The sequence below is a fragment of the Polypterus senegalus genome, chromosome 10, assembly GCF_016835505.1.
Source record: "Polypterus senegalus isolate Bchr_013 chromosome 10, ASM1683550v1, whole genome shotgun sequence".
In the NCBI taxonomy this organism is placed as follows: Eukaryota; Metazoa; Chordata; class Cladistia; order Polypteriformes; family Polypteridae; genus Polypterus; species Polypterus senegalus.
Window position 1 is genome coordinate 24,435,695 of NC_053163.1, and position 20,154 is coordinate 24,455,848.

The following is a 20,154-nucleotide window of genomic DNA, read 5'->3' on the forward strand; positions in this document are numbered from 1 at the left end:
CTAGTCAGTTTTCTTTGTTTTTGTATCCCTGTGAGTGGAGGTCTTGGGCTCATTGGCCCACAGAACTGCTAATGAGGACTGGGGTGCACAAATCACTCATTCGCATGTCCCTAATTATTTAATCCATTCTTCCATTATCACTCTGTGGCCAAACATCAGTCCTAGACATACCTACACTTGCAAGTCTTAGCACCTGCTGTGTTTTGCCACGGACCCCTTACATGCCATACAACGAGGAGTAACAGTAGAAACACTGGCCTGTGAAGCCCCAAGCCTAAATAATGTCTTGATAAAGGACCCCATGCCAGATGCTCAGAGAACATTTGACTCTTCATTTCATAGCAGACTCAGTACTCATGCTTTCAAGTTCAAAGGCACAAAGAAGAATTACAACCATTTTTAATTCTCCTCCCATTTAAAGTGCAGATTTATGGCCAATGCCTTCGCCTTTGTTATGTGCCTGGACTACGGGGTGCACATACAAAACCTCATGGTTCTACACTCCTCCTTCTGTTTAAGGTTGATCTGATCATCCAGCAATGTCTACTAAACTGTTTACAGGGGATATCCTTAAAACTTGGAAGAAAAAATTACTAATTGAAAGACCAGGTGGTTGGGGTGCAGAATTCTAGACGATGTCAGAAAGTTGGAAACCAGAGAAAGTAACACCAAAATGAAGGGTTTCAGGGATTTTTGATGACATCTGCTGATTCCAGGGAGGTAATATCGTCGACTCACTCAGCAGAAAATGTAAGCCTAACAGCGGCCTCCTGCTGTGTCGGTGTTGATAAGCAGTTATTCTTCTTCTAAAAAAATGCAGCTACGGTCAAGAATTCCGTCAGCAGTATAAACTGCATGAAGGTATTCGCCAATCTATTTTCAGAGAATCCAGCAGCTGAAAAATGATTGTCTGGTGGTTTAAGGAATGCTGTGTGCCACTTTGTAAACAAGTATTTTCTATTGTTGCCTAGGAGTGTCTCATGGTAGAATAACACATTTTGTAATAAGTACTGGATGTTCTCCTGAAATGTCATTTATCTTTTCTAGCCGAGGCCTTGTGACGTTTTCTGGGTCCCATTGTATTTAGTGCGTGTCTACTGTAGCAGTCAGTCATGGCCACCATAAGCTGCAGCTTCGCTGTGGAGATGTCACTTTACTGAAATGAAACTCGGTAAAATCACAATAAGGGGGTTGGATGGATGGGTTTACAAGAAGGGATTGAGTGAGAGAGAAGAAATGACCTGAGCACCATTTCTTCAACTCTTGATCACTAATTAATAATGAATATAACATGCCTTCAGTCAGCACCCTTTACAAGAATCAGTGTAAAACTTGAAAAATGCCGAGAATGATATATATTACTTTTGGAGCAGGCATAGTGATGCAAAATCCTTGGATTTGTACACTTCAGTAAACTCCTGCTAAATTGTGCTGAGAACTGGATATTCTTTACAACTCGGCCAGTGTGGGTCAACAGATTTAATTCACGAGCTTAATCTGAAACTATGCATCAAGTATTATGGACAGTTTAATTGTGTAGCAGGGCTACAAATAATTCCAACTGTATTTGTTCAATGTTTATAAGTGTTAATAATAATAAAATAATAATTATTTATATTTATTTATTTGGCTGACACCTTTATCCAAGGTGACTTACAATATTTATGGTACAATCAGTTACATTTCTTGTGGTACAGGCGGGTCAAGTGACTTGAACACACGGCCACCCAGTGTCAGTAGCAGGATTTGAACCCACAACCTCAGGGTTTGAAGTTCAAAGCCACTACACCACACTGCCATTTATATAGCACTTTTCTTGATACTCAAAGCGCTTTACTAAGACAGAGGGGAACCACTTCAACCACCACCAATGTGGGGTACCCACCTGGATGATGTGATGGCAGCCATTTTAAACCAGTACACTCACCGCACATTAGCTATTGGGTGGTGAAGTAGAGAGAGATAGCCAATTAGAGAAGGGTAGGATGAGGGGGCCAGAATTGATGAAGTCATGATGGACATTTTAAGCAGGACATCGGGATACACCCTACTCTTTTCCAAAAATGCCCAGGGGTTTTTAATGACCACAGATTGACAGGACCTCTGTTTAACATTTCATCTGAAAAGCAACACAATTTTTACAGCACAGCGTCCCCATCACTGCACTGGGGCATTGGGATCCACACTCAGATGACAGGGTAAGCGCCCCCTGCTGACCTCGCCAACATCTATTCCAGCAGTCTTTCCTAGAAGGTCTCCCCTTTCCAGGTCTGTCTGACCTTTTTTTTTTGTACAGGGAGATTCACCCGAAAGAGGTCCCAAATATTCTGTTATTCTGTTATAATATTATATAATAAATATTCTGTTGTAACTCCCATTAGGATGAAGCAATCTGAACCAAAAAAATACGCTCTACACTTTGGAAGTGGTTTCCGTTTCCTGCCAGACACATTTCGATGTGGCGCTCCATGTTCCCGAATGTATTGGGGAATAGCAGCAATGTCATTCTGGATGGTTTTTTTTTCAAATCTTCCACAGTGTGAGGCTTATTCCGATAGCAGACCCCAAAGGAAGAAATCTGGTGGTGTTAGATCCGGCAACCGTGGTGACCAAAGCCCCTTTGAAATTACCCTGTTGCCGAAGAAGGACTCAATTTCTGCCATACTCCTTGCTGATGTGGGACACGTTGCTCCATCTTGCTGGAAGTAACCTTTCGTTAACTCATGATCATCCAGTTGATTCCGAGATTGTTTAAACGAATTGGTGACCCAATAGGTTTGCACCATGAAGATGCGCTGCTCAATACTGTACACCACCACCCTGATGAGAAGTCGAGTGACATCGAGTCGAGTGAAGTTGCAAACGGAGGTTAAACATCACACACTGTCCGGCGCCTACCTCATCGCTCTGACACAGGGGTATCACGGCTTGTTTGAAGCTCCATATACTGAGGAGCACATTGCACCTTGTTTTTGTTCAGACTGCTTCGTCCTAGCAAGAGTTATTACAGAATTTTCTGGGCCTCTTTCGAGTGATTCTCCCTGTACTGTATATGTATATATTGTAAATGCTACATGAGTTGGACGGGCATCCCGACCAGAGAAGGGGATGGTTCCTTACCCAGACGGGAGGCTCCGAGCAGGCAGATGGGCATCCCGACCTGGAGACAGGAAGGAGCCAGACCCAGAAGTAACAGCTGGAGGAGACACCCGTCCAACATACCTGAAGAAGAGTTTATCCTCTGCATCTGAAAAGACGTCACTAATCACAGTGTGGAGTTGAGGGTTTCCTGTTAGTTCCAGGTTGCATAAATTAAAAAAAGGACTGCACATTTCAAGAGAAAGGGGGAGAAAAGGAAGTTTTGAGAAACAAAAATGAGATCTGTCAAAACAAACACTGTTTTTCTTTGCTTGTGTTCAATTTTTAATTTGAAAAACAGAAACAACAAACCCACGTAATGAAATACCGATCAGACGACATGAAATGAAAATACATCAATCCACCACAAAAAAAAAACCAAACACAGCTCTGTAGCTCCCAACCTCCTCCTCTGTAAATGATAGGGGGAATGGGGAACAAAAATTGGGGCGTCCGAATAGAGCTAAGGACCCAACAACAAGTCAACCAATAGCAGCCAAGCAATACGCACACCAACTGAATTCCAGTGTCAGTTAAGGCAGGTCTTTGTGAATTTTTCTTGGGGTTGATCCTTTTTTTGAAATGTGATTTTTTTTTTGTACTCAACTATTTATTAAAGACAAAATGACAGGCGCTAAACAATAAACAGCCATAAAACAGAAAAGAATCCTACCCTCCCTATGCCACCTTCTAATCACTTTATATTTCATTTCAGCTTTGTATTTTATTTTATTTTGGCTTTCAGGTTATCACATTTTATCATTATATGCTGAAATGATCTTTTTGGGGGGGAATTCTAACTGCAGACACCCGGAACTCTGTGATTTAGAGGCTCGGCTGAAGAGCCGCTCTGATCGCATGTTTATGTCACGACGACACTCCTACGTGATGTTATGTCCATGTCATGAAGTGAGGTCTATGGAGTCACAAGATTTTGTTTTTTGGATTTACGCAGTGCAGTCAAGCTTGGGCTTTGGGCATTTAGCGACTCTTAGGGGGTTGATGAAGCCTTCAGCAGTTCATGCACTCATGTGCAGATGCACACTGTTTTGGCCAATTGCCTTGTTAGTACTCCAGGACACAAAATTATGAACCGATAGTTAAAAAAATGGAGAATCTGAGATGTTATAGGAGTAGAATGGTTGGGGGACAAGTGGCCAAAAAGACATTTTGTATCCAGTTTTATCCTTGACTTTGAATTTCGCTCATACCTTTGTCGTCGTTGTGTTGTTCATTTCTCCTTTTGTCTCTGTTCATCCCCAACCACTTCTTCAGCCTTGTGTTTCAGCTCCTGGTTACACCCCATTGCTCACAATAATCTGTGGGTTCCATAACATCCCTGGTGTTGCTTGAATGGATCCCATACATCATATAGTTAGAGGAAACCAAAAGGTACTACCTAAAATGCTTTGGACCTTCTCCCTTTTGTTTTCTCGCATTTGGCATTTTTTGGTTCTGATGCTTTATCGACTACCTGGTATTCTGACCCTGTTCTGCTCCGCACCTACTAACATCTTCTCCTGTTCAGTGTTCTCCTGTTTCTTTCTTTCAACACACTCTTTTCCCCTCACAGTGTCCTTAACAGCAATATTTGAAAGCTTTGACCTCCTAAGCATTATTCTAGGTGGCACCTGCCTGCCTGAGAGATGGCACAAGGGTACCTTCTTCTGTTATAATACTCATATACAAATTTTTTATGCCATTATGGTGACATTGTGGATTAGCGCAAGGAAGGTAACCTCAAATGTTTGAAATCACCTCCATTAAACACACCATGGCTTGCTCATTTTCATTAAGAGGTCATTTCAGGTTGGAAGGCTGCTGTTGAATTTAAAATTAGGCTGCTAGTGCTCCTCACGTAAATGTGTAGAAAATTCCAATCAAGCCCTCCTTTGACTCTTTTTGGTGTTTTTTTTTTCTTCAAAATGACCCTCCTTTTCCTCTCTCTCTCTCTCTATCCCTCCCTCCCTCCCTGTCGTTCATATTACAAAAACATGTGGCAGACATTTTAATTTCAAATGAGGGCCAACACACAAGTTACCCTGACCCTGCTTAATTCAGTTTGATTCTGTATTAATTAAAATGAAGGGGACCAATCAATCTGTTGAGTTCTGTTTTCTTTTATGCATTGATTATCACTTCCCCAGACACAGGAGGACTTTCAACCATGGATGCGGCTTCTTTGAAAAAATGACTCCTTGAATTTTACTTGTTTCTCGATAAAGATAGGAGTTCCAGGCAGAACCATGCACATGTGCAACAAAGGTATTGATGAGCTCTCTAGTTTAGTTTGGTGTCAGCATTACTTGAGGACAATGACAGCCAGAACCTGGGGGACCAACTAAGGCCTGTGCTGTACAGAAGTGCTGACTTGGCATCGGACAGTGACAGATGAAATTCACGGCCATGCCAGACTCAGATTTACTGCATCTTTAGAAATTATAAGGACACTAAGAGGTCAAATACTTGGTCCTGATTGACTCACATTTATTAGGTTTCCAATTATGATAAAGAAGACTTTTAAGGTTATATGCATGACCCTCTCTAAGTTTAGTTTACTTGGACAGTTTTGCAAAACTTAATCATTGACTGAAGTTTAAGGGGTTGGAATATGCGATTTGTTCACTAGTGAGGATTAAAGAGAGTTCTTGTTATTTATTTGTCAGTTATAATATTTGTTGAGCTCATGGAAAATGCTAAATTATCTATCTTGCCAACTATACTAAAATTAGTATTATCTCTCTATCTTGCCAGCTATACTAAAATTAGTATTATCTCTCTATCTTGCCAACTATACTAAAATTAGTATCTATCTATCTATCTATCTATCTATCTATCTATCTATCTATCTATCTATCTATCTATCTATCTATCTATCTATTGTGACAGATTAGGGCGCTTCTCGCACCCTTGTAGCCTCAGACTATATGTCAGACACCAGGTAAATGTCCAATGATGATATTTATTATAATAATAAAGTGCACAAAGCACGCTCCTCTCCACAATTCTCAATAAACAATACAATAATTAATAGCAATCCTCCACTCCCAGAAGCTTAGCCACCCTGCCTCCCAACTCAGCTCATCATCTGGGAGCTCCCACAGTCCTTTTATATTCCCTGACCCGGAGGTGTTCCTGCCCAACAGTCCACAAGTCCTTATTCCTTCCGGGTCAGGGTAAATAGTCCTTTTCTTCAACCCGAGAGCACGTCGTTTCTTCCTGTCACGTGACCGTGACGCACTCCCGGGTCATAGGGCACATAAGAGCCTACGAGCCCCCCTACAGCGACGCCTGGTGGCCCCCAAGGTATCCAGCAGGGCTGTGTACAAACACTACATAGTCCATGATGCCCTGCTAGAACTCGGGGCATGATCATGCTGTCGGGAGAGCTCCTCCTGGCGGCCTGGGGTTGAGGGCCGGAGTGAAATGCCGGCAATCCACCACACTATCTATCTATCTATCTATCTATCTATCTATCTATCTATCTATCTATCTATCTATCTATCTATCTATCTATCTATCTATCTATCTATCTATCTATCTATCTATCTATCTATCTATCTATCTATCTATCTAATCCTTCCTACTATACTAAAATCTATCTATCTATCGTGCCTTTCACATCTATCCATTCCTTAATAGGTGTATAGTGCCTTTCTGCCTGTCTACCTACAGTAGATTCATAAACTATTCAGACCTCTTCACTTTCACATTTTGTTATATTGCAGCCTTGTTCTAAAATCATTTAAATGTACTTTTCCCCACAACACTCAATACCTTAGAACGATAAAGCAAAAACTGGATTTTAGAACTCTAGACAAATATATTCAAATAAAAAAACAAAATATCACATTGATTCAAGTATTCAAGCTCTGTTTTTTAATTGTTTGGAGTGTAAACGTGTAACATCAGACAGACAGATGAGCTTGTCTTCTATCTATGAGGTCCAAAACACCCGTGTTCCTTAGTCCTTGTAGCTGCATTATATGCCTCGTTTTCCCAGGTAAGCATTCACTGGCTGTAAGCTGTCAGCTGTCATGCACTCAGAGCCCGGCCTATGTGACTAAAGACAAAACTTATTGGAGCGGGAGGCAGTCTAGCTGGACTGAGCCATTGGTCATCTCACATTATGCGGCCGATCTCATGAAAATCTACCACAGAAAATCACTAAAAAAGCCATCTAACGTGACATGATCTTCCATTCAGAGTTTCAGAAGGGTATGACAATGCATTTTTTGCTCCTATGATCAGGGTTACAACAGTACACAGAACTGTATCAGCAAGGTTCAGAAATCTGAACATAACAATTATATGTTTACTGGGGGAATGTTTGGTGTATAACTTTGGTGAAGGCTATTTTGCATAAGTTGTAACTAAGCAAAAAACAACATAAACATACACCTGATTGGTTAAGTATGTTGTAGTACACTAAAAAAATGATATGAAATATAGTGTACCTCTGAGGGAAAGAGAACTGCAGCAGCATGTGAACTACTGTCCTGAACTACAGAAGACTGCTTTGTTTCACTTCGCTTAATCCCATTGCTCCAGGGTGATTCATTTATGAGTGGCAATAGACTTTTCTCCTAATTTTCCTAATCCGATGCAGATGCATACAAAGAAATATAAACAGTGATAGCGAAAAAAAAAAAACTGACATGACCCTGACCTCCCTTGTCATAACACATATTATCTACAAGACAAGAATGAAGCATTTATACACAAATAGTCCAATGAAATCACGGAAACTGTGGAGATTGAGAATTGGATTGGATGAAAGCTGGATGAATCCCAAATGATGAAATTACAGAAAACTAAAATACAAACAGTGCTGTCTCAAAGTATGAACCTTAACAGTCTCACCAGTGACTCCAGAAAGCAGTCCGACAGCTCTGGGATGTGGTTGATGAAAGACCCTTACTGCTGTGTGTAACAAGATAAACAGCGATGATCTGAGGATACCCTCGATGCCATCATAGCAGTGCTTGATATGATAGGACATGATTGTTTGAGGTTTCCTTTTTTTTTTTTCTTCCTTTCCAAATGTGTGGTCCTCATATACTGTACGCCACCCGGAAGTAATAGAAACCCCCTCTACCTCGAGGATCATGTGCCGGGCTTGGTGATGGACTTGCAGAGGCAGCGAGGAAAATCTTCTTCAGGTTTGTATGTTTTATACACAATAAAGGTCAAATAAATACAACACTTATAAATATTAAACAAGCAAGACTGACATTTTATGTAGCCCTGCTGCACACTATCTTATGGGATTTCCCTGTTTTTCATTTAGCAGTTAGTTTTTCTAGTTTTTCGGTTTCTGAACCTGGCTACCCTCATTTTCCTCAATCCTCATTTTCTGGTCTTTTCAGTCTCTTTCTTCTAAACTAGCCACCGCAATAATAGGCATGTGCTACGACTCACCTCAACAAATGTAAAAAATTCGGATGTAAATTTAATTTAATTAAATTTGATTTAATTTTAAGTCAGTAGGCTTTACGCCCTAGGAACCAAGTTACCCAAACTATTCTATAACATTTCAGTCATTATTTACCGCTAAGATGCTGATCTTTCTGATCATAAAATAGGTCATTACGATAGCAATTCAAGAACTGAATAATTCATAATTAACTGCAGAATTACGGTATTTGTGTGTTCCTCTAGAGCGCCTCTTTCTCCTGCACGATTTGGCTCAGAAACTAATCAGCACATCATTATCTCATAGCAGGCTCAAGTTTCGAGTTTGGTAGTTTTTCATCTAGCCATTTTAGATCTAGACCATCCACAAGAGACCATGGCACACACCCGTCATCGACATATCAATATTTTTGGTATCAAGGGATCCAAATACGTCGGGATCCATCGAAAAGCTGAGATTGAAATTTTTGATGAATCTAAAACTTTTGCTCCTACTCCATAGATGATAGGTTATGGTGGGGGAGGGCAAAAATCAAAAATGAATCTCTTAAATCCCTTTTTGAACAAATTCTAAAATTCTAATAATATTACCCATCAAGGAGTCTAGCATTCGATTTGATTGTGCAGCTTGATCAGGCATCGTTCTTTGAGACTTACACTAAAAACAGCAGGGGGATTTTGTATCTTGAAATACAAGCACTTGTGATATAATGGACACTGACGACACCAGAGATGAAGTGTCTCCCTCAACTTTAAAGCGAAGGTAATGTGGTAATGAGATACCCATTTAGCAGCAGGCTGTGAGGGATTTCCTTGGTTCTGTTTAGAACAGGTATTGTTTAATGAGATGTGATCTTCACTAATGAAACTAGGCACACATTTTTTGTCCTATACAGGAAAAGTCTTAAGAGGAACTGCAATGAGACCCAAGAGACTAGACGTGAATGTCAAGGCAAAGCCTGAAGCAGGTAGTATGATGGTGAACAGATATTACCAGATAGCAGCCTTATGCTCGGATTCTGCTTATCGATTACAGCAGAGCTTTCAATATAATTGAGCCCTTACAGGAGACATTCAGGGCTCTCTGACATATGGGCTCATTATAACACCACTTCAATATCTCATACCAGTTTTATTAACACTCTTTTGTACAAAAGATATTCTTTAATAAGCTTTAACTAACCTCCGCAGTGTTACAAAGGAAGCCACTCACCGTCAAAATCCATACATACCTAATAAAAAACGCACCGCTGCAACTGTTCTTGTAAAAGAGGATGTACTATTACTAAAGATGTATTACATACTGTTACTAAAGATGTATTATTTCAGCAGTCCAAAATTATATGAAGGGTGTCATGGTGGTGCAGTCATCAGTGCTGCTGCTTCTCCCAAATTATTCCCAGAGTATAATTTGGTCCATGCCAGTGTGAAGTTTACATACAGTGCCTATAAGAAGTATTCACCGCCTTGGAAGTTTTCACATTTTATTGAGATACAACATTGAATCACAGGGGATTTCATTCGGGAGTGGTCTCCCCTAGACTCTCTTGTATACTCAAATATAGGGATGGATATTTGCAAGACAATAGTTTTCTACTGTATTACATACATTAAAGAAGTATCAACACCAAATTAAATCAAATTAATAATATACTGAACAATTATCATAAAAGTAAAGTTGAATAAACAAACTCTACAGCTGCATGAATAAAAAAGTACCACTTCTGGTTGGCATAAATAGCCCAAAAATTGATAGAAATCTATGTTTTTTACCTAATATCTGTATGCAAAATTTGGTTGACCTAGCTGAAAGCATATTTAAGTTTCATGTTGTTTATACACACACACACAGGCATAATTCCAAAAATGGTATTTTCAGACTCAGGGAGGTCTAAAATGTCGAGATTCATCAAAATCTCGAAATCGAATTTTTAGAAGATTACAATACTTTCCCTACAAGAAAGTAAATCAGATTCAGGGAGGTCTAAAATATATAGATTCTTCAAAATCTCAAAATCAAATTTTTGGAAGATTACAATACTTTCCCTTTACTTTGTATATTAGAAAGTAAAAAGTGAAAACAGATTAGTGCAAAGTTGTCCACATTTACTGCAATCTAAAGCACAAAAAAATCGATCACATAAGTATCCATTCCCTCTAATATGACACACCTAAATAATGACTGATACAACTGATTCGCTTTAGAAGTCACAGAATGAGTTCACCTGTTGGAGATTTCTGTCGATCGTCATTTAAATATGCCCGTTTAGGGAAGGGTCAGCTTGTCTTGAGTCATTATGGTAGCCTAATCTACACACCAAAGACAAAAGAACAATCCCAGCAACTCCATGAAAAGCAGGGGATGGGGATAAGAAAATACCCAACTCACTGAATATCCCTTGGAGTCCAGTTCAGTCATCAAGAAATTAAAAAGTAGCTGTGAATATGTCTAGAATAAGCAGTCCAAAAAAAAATGAGTGAACATACAAGAAGGAGACTAATAAAGGAGGTCACCAAGTCACCTATGAGAACTCTGAAAGAGTTACAAGCTACATTGGCTCAGACCTCCCTTATAGCTGATTGGCTAAATATGATTGACAGTCTGACTGGGGAAGCTCAGGGCCACAACAAGCAGCAAAGACCCTAATGGGTTGTGATAAAAGAGAATTTGTGTTTATATTATTGTCTCCTCTCATCCCTGCAACATACCCCGTCCATTTCAAATGGTGGCTGTCCCCTATGACTCTAGGGTTGCAACTGGAATTTAAACTACTTGTTATATGTTCACATACTGAATCCTGTGTGTGCCAAGGGGTATATTTAATCCAGCCAGTTTACGGTCACATGGAGCCAGTATTCATCACAGCAGCACTAAATGTAAGGCTGGAAGCCGATGGGCTTTAGCAGCCAGGAGATGAGCTCGACGTGCTCTCTAAGTGCTGTGTCTTCTCCTCCACTCCAGTGCTCGGGGCCTGCTTTTCATAGCCAGCTTCTCCAGTTATTAACACCCCTTCCGGCACATCTTGGCCCCCCTGGAGGATCGTTTCCCTATCAGGTCAACACTCACAGACAATGTAGTATTTATTAAACACAGGAAAATGATCAGATTGGCTGTTTTTCTTACCAGTTTCATGAGAGTTCGTGGATTCAGCATTTAATGGCAAATGGTAGCCAGTGAAATGTGCAGTTTTTTATACTTAAGAATGCAAAAGTGTTTAACATACGTAACTATCTATGTACAGTAAAATATTTATTTACTTTTTTGTAAGTAATGAGTAATATAACTAAGTTACTTTTACAAATCACGTTCACCCAACGCTCTCCATCACAGGGTCCACTCTCATGCACACACATGGGGACCATTCGGAGTCTCTATTCAGCATAACATGCCCATTCTTTGAGAATGTGAGAGAAAAACTCTTATAAGCATCAGATCAATATGTACAGTTGAATGGGATATGAGCCCAACATGGTGGACCCAGGAAACAGCAACGTTAGCTGCTGCACCGTACCTTACCTTGAAATTCCCACACATAACTTAACTCAGGCGCCTCATCACCCAATTCTTGCCAGAGGACAAAAACAAACCATAAACATCTCAACTGACTGCTGGTCATAGAGGGTGAATGTGAAAGAATGACAAACGTGTTACCTGAAAGATGACAATCCAGGCATATCCAATATTATCAAAGTTGATAGCTCCCTTGTGTGGATTGGTGTTGCCCGTCTTGCACTCGGTGTAGTACCGGTTCCAGTTGACACATCCCCCTGAAGCTGTAGCGTTGTTCAAAAGCTCTTGGCCGCCAAGTGACAGCAAATACAAATAGTCATCCTTATCCATGCAGCATTCTTTTCCCTCTTCCCTCCTGGCGGGCACGTCCCCACATGACATGATGCCATTGTCTACAAGCAATGAACAAATGAAAGGCGTCTCATCGTCCTCATCAGGTTGATAGTAAGGCGATGGCAGAGAGATTCCAGTTGACCTATGGAGCGAAACAGGAGAATAAATTAGAGTAATGGGCTTAGGGAGTACATAGGCTGACACTTACAGTGAAATATGTTTAGAGCGTCATTCTTTCCCTGTCCCTGTATTTGCAGATCACTAACTTAGTTGTCACATACTATGTCAGCATTAACATATTGACTGCTGGACCATTTGTTGCCAGGATGCGGCACAGTATCGGTCTATGCATAGATCAGTGGTCTCAAACTCCGGTCCTGGGTTGCCCCAGTGGCTGAAGGTTTTCATTCTAACCCTTTTCTTAATCGGTGACCTGTTTTCGCTGCTAATTAACTTCTTTTGAATTAATTGTAATTGACTTTGTCACAAACTGCACAAGGGCGGCACAGTGGCGCAGTGGGTAGCACTGCTGCCTCGCAGTTAGGAGACGCGGATTCGCCTCCCAGGTCCTCCCTGCGTGGAGTTTGCATGTTCTCCCTGTGTCTGCGTGGGTTTCCTCGGGTACTCCGGTTTCCTTCCAAAGACATGCAGGTTAGGTGCATTGGCGATTCTAAATTGTCTCTAGTGTGTGCATGTGTGTGTGCCCTGCGGTGGGCTGGCATCCTGTCCAGGGTTTGTTTCCTGCCTTGCGCCCTGTGTTGGCTGGGCTTGGCTCCAGCAGACCCCCATGACCCTGTAGCTGGGATATAGCAGGTTGGATAATGGATGGATGGATGGACAAACTAAACAAAGAGCCCTAGCAGGCCACCCATATATTTGGTTTCCTGGCTGCAAATTGCAAGTAAATGATAGCACTGATGTGCACAAAACCAAGTTCAAAACTGAACTGAGGGAATAAGGAAAAGGTGGAGGCTTTTAAAGGAAAAGACAGGAAGTGAAGTCAGATGGGTCAGGCTCAGAAGGGTCTTCAGCCATAGGCTCGAGCCCAGATGTGATATCAAAGGGGCTGGAGCAAACAAGGTCTTCCTCCATAGGCTCAGACCCGGAAGCGAGGTCAAGAGGGCCAGGTGGAATCTCCCGTGGATGGACTGCAGGAAAGTGAGAGAAAGAATCAGTGCACTCTGCCACAACCCGGTCTGACTTGGAATTGCCCTCACTCAAGCCGTTTAGCTCCCTCCCATGCACACGTGGGTGACAACTTGCTCTTGAAGACTCAGACCCCTTAATTGTTTCTTTCTCCTTAATTAGCTGCCAAACAATAATGAGACACAAAATGAGCCAAAACATGACCAGTAAACTGAGTCCATCATACAATATCTGAATATAAAGAAAGATGAAGTTCTCAGGAATGCTGATCTACTCAGGTCCCCAAAACTCCACCAAAGCTCTTTGAGAAGAGGTGCCCCTCCGGAGACTATTTTTCTGGACTCTGGTGGTAGGACAGTATTTCACAATCCAAGTTCCGGAAAGCAGTTTATTAAAAGGGAGCGTTCACACTTCTTTCCGTCCTTTAACCACAGTTTATGTTTCCAGGACCACTTCCATCATCTACAGTACAGTAAGGACTTTTTCCAGGACTATAAATATCATCATGTGGGGGTTATGTTCATGGTATTTGTTTAGTACTTTTGTCATTATTGTCCTTTACCGTGTTTGTAAGTAGTTATCGTAGTAAATAAGAAATATTTATATTTGTGTGTTGGCCATGTTAAATCTGAATGGGTATTTTCCTGGGGTGTTGTTAATATTCGGATGGCAGGATGGAAATACGGTAGGGCTTAGGTGTTGGCCTAATTCTATCTGTCCCTCATGTGAAAAGTGTAGCGGTTTCTTTGCTGGTGGCACCCTCAATGCTCGCTAGAAGTTGGGGGATGAACTACAAACTGAACAAAATGAATCAAATTACTAAAACGAATGATTTTTTACGTCACTAGTTTGTAATAAAGGACATCCAGACTTGCCCGCCTTACCCAGCATACATTTCAGCTAAAGAGGCACTTTATTGAACATTTAGGTATGTTTACTCCAGATTAGTCTAAGCACGACTTTAGTTGGGCTGCTCAAAGCCCACAATTCAGCAAAGCTCAGCAATCTGTTGAAAATTGTAGTCTTCAAAGAAATTTACCTTAAGCAGCTTGGAAAGATTTAGCCATATACCTCTAATGCTAATGATCTGTTTCCTCAGGGACTTGACGTGCTTTGGTTTCTTTTTTTCTTTTTCAATTTTATTATTAGCAAAAAAAAAAAAAAGAATTTAGATTTTAACATGCAGAGCACACATCCTAGGAAGCGCATCCACCGGGTCAATATCCATAGCGCTAATACAAATTTATTCACAGGCTACTGATCCAAATTAGTCCAAATTAGGGGCAGAGACATTAACTTAGCAAAAGTGTAAAACAAAACCACAGCCATGACCTTTGTGCCCTTGACAAATGATACATTAAATCTGATGCTGCGATAATTCAGCCAGTTATTCACACCTTTTCATAGGCACCTGAAGCCATTTGCTTTACCGCATAGGTCTACTCGATCCACAGATCCTCTCCTCCTTAACTTTATTTCAATCTTTTGATCTCATTTGTGTTCAATACACTTCACTTCGTTTCTGTCAATGTAAATCTCTCATTCCAAAAATTTTCAAAACACACAACAGTCAACTTATCCTCATTCATTTTGGTTAAAGCGTTCGATAATGTTGTAAGTACCCAAAAGGAACGGCAGGCATCCTGGCCAGGATGAGGATAATTTCTTATGTGGGTGGGCGGCCACAGTGGAAAGATGGTGGGAGTTGAGACTTCACCCAGCTGGAACGTCTTGCATTCTTCATCTAAGCACGGAGAGAAGGATGATAAGTGGACTGGGTGAATGTGAGTGCCGGGCAAGAGTTCATTCCCTCCACACAATAGGTGGCAGTGTTCCTCCAGGCTAAACCCAACTGAGATACCTGCAGGCTGCCATGGGACTTGGAGTTCAGAAGTACAACCCCATCAGGGGTCTGTGGATGCTGCTACTGGGGGAGGACTATCCTGGATTCTGCCTGACCCAGAAAGTGCAATTCCAGGATACTGGACGCAGTCCCAGGTCCTGCTGAAAAGAAACTTGCAGTCTCACCTCGGGGAGTCAGAGTCAGGAAGCAGTGGGTAATAATCATCTGTTCATTATGAAGTATAAGCAGGAGTACCCGGCATTGCCTGGGAATCTATAACCAGTGAATTTCCCAAATAAAAGAAACAGAACATAGAAATAGAACAAACAGTTTTCTGATTCACATTTTATTGTAAGTTCCTCTGGATTCTGTGTGCTGTGGCATTTCAGGCGCCTTTGAAATAGACTTTGTTGTGGCATCTGAAGTGGACCTTCCAATTCTACGTCTTTTGTTCGGTGGCATGGGTATATTAGTGAAAAGCAGGACAATTACAATGTGTGACATGGTATTACGTACGGAATAAGCACCATAGTGAGATGATTTATGTTATTTACAATACGTCAGAAAGCAAACAAATAGCACCAGTCAGTCAGAAAGAGCAACACTGAAATCGTACCGTCAGTAGGAAAGCGAGCAAATAGCACCACAAATACGGAAAACCAGTGAGAAAGAGTAGTACTGAAACCGTACTGGGAACAATGGCGGGGAGGGGTGCTCTGTTTGTGAGGAGAGTCTGTGTTGAACCGTGATGCCATCTAACAGACGTTGGCAATGGTAACTACAGAGAGAAGTGACATACAACCGGTGCTGCATTTGGCATATAACGGATGTTGGTGAATGAAATACAGCACTATCAGCGCGTGTGGGAGCGTGACATGCGGAAATGCGGGTGTGTCAGGCAGTCATGTGTACTGGGTCATTCACGTTTTACATCCATATGGCAGTTCCTCTTCACCCGATCAAACCATTCGGCCTTCTCATACTTGGACACTTCCACCATCTCTTGCCAATTTAAAGAAACATGGGTAAAGAGCGACACACAGAGACCAAAGCTGCTGCTAGATGGCGCCGCGGTGAACGTCTGTTTTAACATCGATGATAAGTACGGGGACGTATGGTGAATGTTGTGTCGGTGAAAAGGTGCCCTGTGGATTCACCACGAACAATTGTTCCGAACCAAACATACCCCATGACCTTCTCCTGGTCACAACGGAGCCCCATCCCAAGTTTGGTGCCGATCGGACGGCTGGTGCAGATTTGTATGGCGGACAAACTAACATACATACAGACATCGACTCTGCTTTGTATATTAGATTTTGGCTAGTGCTTTTGTGGGAAAGTGTTGGTGAAAAATAAAAACGTTTTATTTGAACCTGGAATGGGTGGAAAGGTGGCGCAGTGGTGGCACTGCTGCCTCACAGTAAGGAGACTTTGGTTCGCTTCCCAAGTCTTTCCTGCTTGGAGTTTGCATGTTCTCCAGGTGCTCCTGTTTCCTACAACAGTCCAAAGACATGCAGGTTAGGTACATTGGTGATCCTAAAATGTCCTTAGTGTGTGTGCTTGGTGTGTGGGTGTGTGTTTGTGTGTGCCTTGCAGTGGGCTGGCACCCTGCCCAGGGATTTGTTCCTGCCTTGTGCCCAGTGCTGGCTGGGATTGGCTCCAGGAGACCCCCCATGGCCCTGTGCTAGGATATAGCGCGTTAGACGGTGACTGACTGACTGACTGACTGACTGAACCTGGAATCATATTAATATTGTGTCTGTGGTTTGAGCTGGAGGGCACCCCATTGTGGTCACACAGATTATCACATAATGTGCACTCAGATATTTGTAAATGGCATTGAATGATTTATTCATGTAAAACTGCTATTAAAACTGCAACACTGGGAAAATCTGGACATACTGATCTGAAACTTGCAGGATGGAAGGTATAGATATAGAGATGGTGAAGGGTTGTATTTACAACAGACTTGATTGGTCCAGGAACACAGACGCTGCATTTATAAAGGATCAAAATCGATTCTACATACTGAGGACAGCTCAGGTCTTTCAATGTCTAGAAGCCCATACATACAAGTAAGTACCCAAAAATAACCAGAATCTGTACCTGGTGGTCAATCATGACTTAGTTGCGAATTTCGCCGCTAGGTGTAGCACACTTATAGTATTCTGTGGCAGTCTGCCAAGTGGCGTGGCTCTGTATTGTTCATACAACATTCTTTCCGTGTCAGTTTTTCTTGCTTGTTAAATGTACTTTGTGATTTGCGTTAAACTTTGTTTTCTCTTAGGGAAAACAGCTGCTCAAACTGTAGTGATGCTTGAAACTGCTTTAAAAGAGGAAGCTTTAAGTAAAACACAAGTCTACAAGTGGCTTTTGTGTTTCAAACAAGGGGAAATGTCACTTGAAGACCAACTAAGATCTGGCCGACCTTCCACAATTAGGAATGACAAAAATCTTGAAAAAGTTTGCAAAGCAATCTACGAAGATCGTCGTCGGACTATTGAAAAGACTTCTGAATTGACTTGTGTGTCTTGGGATTTTTGCCACCTTCCCTACTCGCCTGATCTTTACTTCGTGTGACTTTTTCTTGTTCCCGCATATGTATAAAAAACTCAAAGGGAAGCATTTTTGTACGGTGTAGGAAGTCAAAGACAAATCGCTGTAGGCATTGGACAGCGTTCCTCTTCAGTAATTCCAAAAATATTTCCACCAGTGGGAAAACCATTGAGACAAGTGCATTCATTCACATGGAGTGGACTTTGAAGGAGACTAAAGTTTCAGTAAGTAAAAATTATTAAAAACATTTTTTTCAATTCCATTTTTTTTGGGGTATCCCCTCGTATTCTATCACACCGTGGTTTATGAGCATTGTCTTCTATGCAATGGTGTGCTGGGGCAGCAGAATGAGGGCAGCTGATGCCAATAGACTGGACAAGCTGATGAAGGCTATTTGGTGTTTTAGCTGGGACACCAAAATTAAACAACTAAATCGGGAAAAAAGAAAGTCTGGACAGGTGTTTCACTATCTTTGTTGTTAGTAAAGGAGCAAAGGAGAGTAATATTATGGAGAAGGAAAAATACAGTTTTAGTAAAGAAGCTTATGGGAGGATCAACGATAAACACAGTCCATATTATGGACAATTTGGGAAGGATTTGCAATAACAATCAATTATTTCAAAGATCTGAGCACTTAGAAGTCACAGAATTTGGGGGCCAATTATAATCTTATTTAATTATACGTACAGTATATAGCATTTAACTACTTACTTAAATGAAAGGCACATCTTGTCAGTGAGTAGGGTAGGAAATCAGTAGCAGACTTAGGATCGGGATATACTTGCTACCCCGTGTTCCCAGCGCTCTTTTGACGTGTCCTCTGAGCACGTCCTCTGAAAATAATGTGACTCATATGCGAGTTGCAGTACCAGCAAAGATTTGGGTGGCCAGTGTGTTCAAGTTTTGGTACGTGATGTTAGCATCATTGTTAATTATGAACATGTTGCGAGATAATGCAGTGTGACAGCAGGCCAGCTCAAACAGGATCAATGTGTGTGCTTCGATGATTGATAAATGGTTCAATGCAATGAAGCAAACCATCAAACTTAAATGCTGACATATGAAAGTACGCATGGAGCTTTTCTTCATCCATTTTTCACAGTGGCAATACAAGCGTTGCATATTCCCCATTGTAATGATGCAATACATTTTAAAGGTCTTGCATACCATCTGCAGTGTTGTTGTTACCATCTTCTTTTACACCTTCATAACAGCATCAGTATGCAAAGAATTTTTATCTTCAACGTCTATCTTCCCTCAGCTCACAACACAGCGAAACCAGACATTTTGTTAATGTGATGATTTCTCTTTACGTAAAGTACACACACAAATATTGTCAGTACACTGCTTGCATAGCTGCAGTGTCCACAAGCATACGAGTCACGTAGCATCAGATATAGCCCAGCCCTAAGTGTATAAATAAATTTGGATATTGTCAACATAATCATGGCCAAGGGGGAGAACATATTTAACAAAAGCAGGGGACCAAGAACTGATCCCTGAGGTAAACACATGGTAAAATCAACAAGGGACGATTTGTGGTTTCCAAGAGAGAGTGAGATGATGTACTGTCTATCTGTTAAGCCAGACGCGAACCAGGAAAATGCTCAAAAGGGAGACAAGACAGAAAAACCATCATGATTTTCAGAATCAAAAGCAGAACCAGCGATAAATGGAAGGAGAATAATGAGGCACCAGTATCACCAGGCAGCAGGAGATCATTTACGATTCTTGGAAGAAATGGTCTCTGTAGAGTGCAGCGTACAGAAACTAAAATGAAAAGGTTCAAAAAGATTTATCCTGAAAAGCAAACTTTGAAATTGTGTAGTGTATTGTCATGATATTTCCCTCTGCTTACCTTTTACCTAGGGGTAAGTGTACTCATCAGGTTCGTTATTGGGTTAGTCTACTCTCGCACCTTAAGATTAACACACGTATACATAGCAATACGCATACACACAGAAACTCAACAGTGCCCTATGAATAACAAACACACAGCTGGTTAATCACTAGGACTTTAAACCAAACAAGTGCTTTATGAATGACACAATTTGTCACTCTCTTAGCACTTCAAGAGACTTACATACATACAGACCCTAACCTCAACAGTGCCTCATTAATGACACTCACACACAGCTAGTTAATTTCTAGCACTTTAAACTACACAAGTACCTTAAGTATAACACAGCCTGTCAATCTTCTGGCACTTCAA

General features: G+C 41.3%; 1 protein-coding gene across 2 annotated transcripts in view; it reads right to left on the reverse strand.

Moving 5' to 3' along the window:
* LOC120536964 (voltage-dependent T-type calcium channel subunit alpha-1I-like) overlaps positions 1 to 20,154 on the reverse strand; it is an 808,892-nt gene that overhangs the window by 237,479 nt on the left and 551,259 nt on the right. For both annotated transcript variants that reach the window (XM_039765546.1, XM_039765545.1), the window contains exon 7: positions 12,206 to 12,539. In XM_039765546.1, coding sequence (XP_039621480.1) covers positions 12,206 to 12,539 — 334 coding nt within the window. The remainder of the gene's footprint in view (positions 1 to 12,205; positions 12,540 to 20,154) is intronic.